This window comes from Pelophylax lessonae (assembly GCF_965119305.1).
Source record: "Pelophylax lessonae genome assembly, chromosome: 4".
Lineage (NCBI taxonomy): Eukaryota > Metazoa > Chordata > Amphibia > Anura > Ranidae > Pelophylax > Pelophylax lessonae.
Window position 1 is genome coordinate 56001657 of NC_138771.1, and position 7385 is coordinate 56009041.

General features: G+C 47.2%; 1 protein-coding gene across 2 annotated transcripts in view; it reads left to right on the forward strand.

The window, feature by feature from the left end:
* LOC309552335 (AP-3 complex subunit sigma-2) overlaps window positions 1-6495 on the forward strand; it is a 118522-nt gene extending 112027 nt beyond the window's left edge. For both annotated transcript variants that reach the window (XM_082253247.1, XM_082253248.1), the window contains one exon: window positions 6020-6495. In XM_082253247.1, coding sequence (XP_082109373.1) covers window positions 6020-6148 — 129 coding nt within the window. In that variant the 3' untranslated portion in view covers window positions 6149-6495. The remainder of the gene's footprint in view (window positions 1-6019) is intronic.
* Window positions 6496-7385: the final 890 nt, after the last annotated feature.

Here is a 7385-nt window from a genome sequence, read left to right on the forward strand (position 1 = left end):
TAAGTCTGGCAGTCTATAGTTCAGCCTACTTCAGCAGCACTTCCTTTTCTTCTGCAGCAGGACATCGGTAGCAACGCTCTGCGGGCTCTGCAGGTTATCGCTCTCAATATTCCTCTGTATTATCGCTTCTGGCTCAGTTTTCTCTTCTCTTTTTGGGGGTCTTTGTCACTGTAGCTGTAGCGGTGGGCTGCGCATTCCGCAGCTATCTTAAAGGGGCAGTACACATTTTATTGCACTTTTTTTTCTGTAACCTTGAGCAATGGATTCTCAGGATAGAAAATTCCCCCCAGCTCCCAGGGCTCCCAGTTCTCCTGTGCCCCCGCTGAGACCTGATTTGGCTGCTGTGGTGGCGACTTTGGTGTCTAATATGGAAATGCTGATGGCTGAACGTGCTGCAAAAAAGAGGGCTAGATTGTCTCTCTCCTCTGATTCAGATGGTGATATGGCTGCTGCTGCGAGCGTGCCCTTTTCAGGGTCCCGCTCATCCTTGGACCCCCCGGGGTCGGAGGGGGAGGCTGAGGTGGAGGGGGTTGATACCTCCTCTCCGGGGTCGCCTGAAGAGCGGGCGACCATGGATGAATTAATTGTTTCTGTTAAGGAAACTTTTTACATTTGGAGGATGAGCCCAGTCCCCCGGGCGTTGTGTCCTCGTTTGGGACGCACAGGACCCGCAAGTCGGCGCAGGTTTTTCCCTGCCCAGCTGAATTTCATTACACTGTTAATGAAATGTGGCGCACGTTGAAACGTCCATTCCTGGTACCTAGTCGGTTCAAATTGCTTTATCCTTTCACGCCGGCTACGGAATCACGATGGTGTGTGCCTCCACAGGTGGATCACACTGTGGCTGTGTTAAACAAGGCTACCTTGGTTCCTTCCGAGGATACTCCGGTGTTCCGGGACCCTACGGACCGGCGGTTGGAGTCTCTAGCCCGCCATTCCTACACGGTGGCGGGTTCATTGTTCAAACCCGTTTTCGCGTCCATTTTGGTGGCTCAGGCGGTGGCTGATTGGACTAAGATGCTTAGGAGCAACCTCGTGTCTGATGGTGTTCCGCCTGCCCGGGTGGAAACGGTGGATCAGATCCACCAAGGAGTCATGCATTTGTGTGATGCGGCCTTGAATGAGGCCCCTTTTAGTGGCTCGCCTCTCTAGTGTCGCGGTGCTTAACCGGCGACTGATATGGCTGAAGAGCTGGTCGGCCGACCAGTCCTCACGGAAAACAGTTGCTGATTTTCCCTATGCTGGCTCTTGCCTTTTTTGGCGAGGCGTTGGATACCCTGGTGAAAGGCGTCACGGGGGGCAAGAGCACTATGCTGCCCCAGAACCCGAAGAACAAGTCCTTTCGGGGCAAGCGGGGTTCGGTGTCTCGATCCGGTCAGGGGTCCTTTCGTGCCTTTCGGAACCAATCCAAGGGCAAGCCCTTCAAGGCCCAGGGCAACCAGAAGAAGCCCTGGGCGGGTAAGCAGAAGTCGGGTAATGCCGGCTCGGCGGGTCAGTCCGCCTCTGCCTGAAGGGGCGCCCTCACCCATTTCAGGGGTGGGGGGAAGTTTGCGTGGTTTCCTCCAACCTTGGCTGCTCCGGATATCGGACAGGTGGGTTCAGGAAATAGTTTGATCGGGGTACAAGATCGAATTCCTTTCCAGGCCGGCGGACAGATTTTTTCCCTCAAATCTTCACTTGCCTCTGGGGCGGCGGCAGGACCTGCACCAGGCGGTACAGGACCTTCTTGCTCAGGGGGTGATTGTCCCGGTGCCTCATCGGGACAGGTTTCGGGGGTTTTATTCAAATCTGTTCACTGTGCCCAGAAAGGAGGGCAAAGTGCGTCCTATTCTGGACCTAAAAGCGCTGAACCGCTTTGTGCGTGTTCGGAAGTTCCGTATGGAGGCTCTCCGTTCGGTGGTGGCCTCTCTGAGTCCAGGGGAATTCCTGGCTTCCTGGCTTCGATAGATCTGAAGGATGCGTATCTGCACATTCCCCATTTTCGAAGGTCATCAGCGGTACCTGCGGTTTGCTATCGCAGAGGACCACTACCAGTTTGTGGTGTTACCTTTCGGTCTCGCTTCGGCACCCAGGGTTTTTACCAAAGTGCTGGCGTCGGTTCTGGGCCTACTGAGGGCACAGGGCATTGCGGTCTTGGGTTACCTGGACGATCTCCTTCTGAAGGCACGTGCCAGCCAGGACCTAGTGCACGATCTGTCCACCACGGTACAGACGCTTCAGGAGTTCGGATGGACCATCAACGTTCAAAAATCGGCGTTGTCTCCATCGGTTCGTCTTCCCTATCTGGGAATGATTCTGGACTCTGCTCAGGCAAAGGTGTTCTTGCCGGAGGACAAGCTCCGGACCTTGCAGGACAAGATCAGGTCCCTCAGGGACAACCCGTCCTCGTCACTCAGAACCTGTATGAGGTCTCTGGGGTTGATGGTGTCAGCTTTCGAGGCGAGTCCTCCCTCCCGATAAATGTGCTGGAATTGCGAGCGATAAAACTCTCTCTCTTCCAGTGGTCGGACCGTCTTCAGGGCCTTCCTGTCCGAGTACAGACGGACAATGCTACCGCGGTGGCTTACATCAACCACCAAGGAAGCACCAGGAGTGCTCGTGCGGCCCGGGACAGGGGTCTCTCCTCTGAGGTCATTCCTACCTTTGTCAAGGCTAGGAAGTCCTCCTCTGGAAAGATCTATTACCGTACCTGGAAGGCTTACTTCGCCTGGTGTGAGTCCAGGGGGTTCTCCCCTCGCTCGTACTCGATGTCGAGAGTGTTGGCTTTTCTCCAGGCGGGAGTGGACCAGCGCCTGGCGCTGGCCACGATCAAGGGCCAGGTGTCCGCCCTGGCGATTCTTTTCCAACGCCCTGTGGCGTCTCATTCTCTGGTTCGCACCTTCATTCAAGGTGTGCGACATTTGGCTACTCCCAGGAAGGAGCCCTTACCTCCGTGGGACTTGAACTTAGTTCTGTCCGTGTTACAACGTGCTCCCTTTGAGAACATTCGGGATATCTCGTTGCCTCTGCTGTCTAAGAAGGTTGCCTTTTTGGTGGCGATCACTTCGGCTCGCAGAGTGTCGGAACTGGCAGCGTTATCTTGCCGTTCTCCATACCTGGTGATTCACCGGGATAAGGTGGTTTTGCGTCCGCAGCCCTCCTTTCTTCGTAAGGTGGTCTCTGAGTTCCACATTAATGAGGACATTGTTCTGCCTTCACTTTGTACGAAGCCTAAGCATCCTAAGGAGGTTGCTCTGCACTCCTTGGATGTTGTCAGGGCAATCAGGGTTTACCTGTCGTCTACAGAATCTTTCCGTAAAACGGATTCCCTCTTTGTCCTTCCTGAGGGACCTCGGAAGGGCATGGCTGCATCCGCAGCGACTATTGCCAAATGGATCAGACAGACCATTGAACAGGCTTACGCTGATGCCTCCTTTGGCCGCAAGGTTCTCAGTGCGGCAGTGCCATGATGGACCCTTGTGTTTTTTCCTGGGTCCCTGGCTGTTGGCATTTGCTTTCCTGGGCTGTTGCTCCTGTTGAGCATTGTTTTTTTCTGTTGCCCAGTTGGTTCTCTTACGGTGCATGTAAGATTCCTTTCTCTGATGTGGGTACTGCATTGCCTTTTCTACGGTTGCGTCTCCCACCCCTCATGTCTATACTGCTTTGGGACATCCCAACAGTGATGACTTGGAGGCGGCGGTGACTGTCGGAGGACGTAAGAGAAAACTGAATTTTTTTAAAATCTTACCTGTAAAATTCCTTTCTCTGAGTCCTCCGACAGTCGCCGCCTCCGCCCCTCTTTTGGGGTTCTTGTTACCTACTGCTATGCTACCAAACTGAGTTGGGAGTGGTCACTGCAGGGGGGTATTGACCAGATGGGACAGCCCCCATGGGTGTGTATATGCTAATGCCTTTTGTCTTTTGACTAAGTCTATATGCCTAGCTACTCCTGCGGAGCGGAAGTCAATACCCAACAGTGATGACTTAGAGGCGGCGGCGACTGTCGGAGGACTCAGAGAGAGGAATTTTACAGGTAAGATTTTACAAAAATTCCGTTATTCATGGAGGCCCACCCCAGTGGGTATGTAGATGTTTGATCAACATGTACCAATTGGGTACATCACCAGGATGTATACCGACCTCCTCTCTCTAGCTGGATAAAGCATCTCTGTTGCCAGGTGACGCGTCCTAGGGCCAATCACGGCACGCCATGTAGGCCACTCATGCACTGCCCGGAACGCCTCACTGGACTCCCCGGCAGCCGCTGTCATGACAACCATGACGTCAGGTGTGCAGGCACGCCAGGCGCGCGTGGCTCCGGAGGGGGAAGGTGAAGAAAGAGAAAGTTACCAAAATAGAGGGGAAAAGAAAGAGGAAAGGAAAGGGGAACATGAACTCTATAGGGAAATTAATAGAAGTGAAAAAGAAAGAGTAGATGGAAATGAAATACATGAAGAATAATAAATAATAATAAAAATACAAATAAAATTAAAAATAAATAAAAATGCCTGAAAATTAATAGAAAAGAGAAGAAAAGATAAATAAAAATAAATATTACAAACAAATAATAAAAAAATAAAAATAAATGATAAAAAAATGCAAATACAAAAAGGAAATAGAAGTGAAACAATAAAGAGAAAAATAAAAGGAAAAGATGAGCATGGAGAAAATTATAGAAAGATTAAAGGAATACAAAAGTAGTGTAGAAAAGAATACAAAAGTAGTGTAGAAAAAGATGTAGAAGAAGGGAAGGAAGGCAAAAAAGAGAACCAGATAAATGAGGGCAAGTTAAAAGTAAACTATAGGCAAGAATAATTCGCTAACCCAAGGAGAGTAAGGAAGACAAGGGGATGGTGTGGGAAGTGCTATGTGGCAAAGCGGAAGAAAAGAACAAGGAAATAGATGTGTCACTAAGAACCCAAGAATAGGTTAATTGTTGGCCTAACTAGTCAAAAAAAAAAGCAGGGGGGAGGTGGTGCTAGGGCTCGAAAGCCTTATTGTAAAGAAAGGAAAAGTTGGATTTAGATTATAGTTCCCCGAAATATCCCGGGGTCAGCAAATCTAAGCAATGTTTAAAAAGGTAATTTGTATCCTACAATTAGGCACCCGAGTAATAGGCCACACTTTTAAAAAAAAAAAAAACTCAAAATGACTTAACAAAGGAAAAGAAAGCGTGCAAAGAAAAACAAAAGACAAATCGTCTTCTGCCAATATGCATAACTGATCGAGTGTAGCTCAGGAAAAAAAGGGGGGTATAATGCTTTCCATGCTCCTGAAGGAAATAAAAATAAATGCACTTTTTATTTTATGCAAAAGTATGTGTTTTTAAAATTTATAGGTTAGGGATACAGGCTCAGATTAGGTGTCTGGTTATGTGTTCGATATAGGTTAGAGGGGGGTTTGTCTCAGTTTTTAGCACATCCAAAAAACCATTGTGAACACTAATGATGCTGGGATGTCATGTACCAAGTTCTTACTCCAATTGTTCCTCGAAATTTACTCCAGCATTGAGTGGTTGAGAAACCACACACAACATGTTTCCTTTACCACTCAAGTATATATATATGTGGATAGGGAAGCTGTAGAATAACAACCCTAAGTGCCGGTTCACACTGCTGCGGCTTGTGATGCAACAAAGTCACATGACAAGTCGCACCCTATTAATGGCAATGGAATAGTTCTAATCGGTGCTACTCAAAAGAAGGTTTCTGCACTACTTTCGGGCAATTTCATAACGACTTGCATTGACTTCTGTTAATGAACAAACCACAATGAAACTGCTCAGGATGTCGGCTGTCAAAGTCACACGACTTTGAGGCCATGTAGATGTGAACCGGGACTTAACCTTGGACTTTATACAGTGTAAGACATATTGAACCCTATGTTTTTTTTGCATTTGTTTACATATCTGTTCCTCTAAAATATGTAGTCATAAACTTATAACACACACATTCTAGCCTATTATATTAAAAAATACTAACCTAGAGATTTGTCTTCTACTGTTCTAATTGTTTTTCTTTTTTTCTTTTTGTTGGTTCAGACTGGTTTCTCTGCAGCCCCAGCAAGAGCAGTTTCCGCTGTGAAAAGTATGAATTTACCAGAATTACCACGCAATATCAACATTGGTGACCTCAACATCAAGGTTCCAAACCTCTCCCACTTAGTATGAGAGGGAAACCTTACAACCATTGTTCTCCACGTCCAACCGGGTCCTTGTCCAGGAAAACATTGCTCTTAGATGTATATTTAGATGATTTATCTTTATCTTCTGCATACTGGATTGTAGTGGTTTGTTAAATGCCCTGGAGTGAGTTATGCATTGCCAGATAATTGTATTCTTTGTCAAGAGATATTCAAGGGTTTATTGACATGCTTAATAACTCACTCTAGAGGGTATGCAGATCTGTAGGTGAGCAGACAGTGCCTAGAATTATACATTTCATAAATACAAACAGAAGAGACCCATGTTATTGGCTAGCTGTATGTGGTCCCAGCCTTGTCTCACTGTATAAAGGCAGCTTTCCATTGTGCCATACTCGCCAACAGTCTGAATGCTGAGACAGATCTTACTCCTTACTAGTAAACCCAAGCCTCTCCTGACCTGCTACTTAGATTCTAGTTAGCTTTTGGCTTCTGAAATGGGGGAATGACCATTTGATATAAAGTCTGCTTTTGGCTATTATAACTCAGCCGGTCCAGACTTTACCGTCTGGATCCACCCAGATGCCTGCACCCCTGGGAGACTCAGCTAGCTGCTCCCTCCTCTCCCTAGCCTAGCACTCAAGTGAGCGCTGGAGGGGCAGAGCAGAGAGCTGGTGACTGACAGTAAGTTGTTTTTTTTGTAGACCTTCTTCTCTTTTATTGAATCACTGGGTTTGATAAGGATTTGTGTCCTTTGACAGGACTACATATAAAAAGCATTTTTAGGGAGTCTAATCAATGTCCATAGAGAAGTGGCACAGAAAAGGATCATATGGTGACAAGTACTATGACTATATAGCTGAATTCATAAATGTCACTCTTCCCCTGCCAGTTGGTATGTACCAGGTAAAAAAAAAGAAGTGTTCCTGAGCAGGTCATGTGTACAATCAGTCATATGCACCTCTAGTCAAAATATATTTATTTTTATATCAAGTTAAAACAACTTCTAATTGCAGCAAATTTAAAAATAAATAGCTTATTTGAACATCATGGAGTATGTATAAGCAAAAAATATTTCCTAACTGGAGAAGTTCTGCAAGGAAGACTCTAAAACAATTCCTAAAGGAAAACTTAGAGGCTGTTGGATTGAAATTCATCTGGTTCAGCAGGTACCGGCCGAGATTCAATCCATCTGTGGGGCAGGCTGATTGTACCCAAATTGATCCATTGGTCGATTTTGGTACAACCAGCCTGGCAGATTTTTT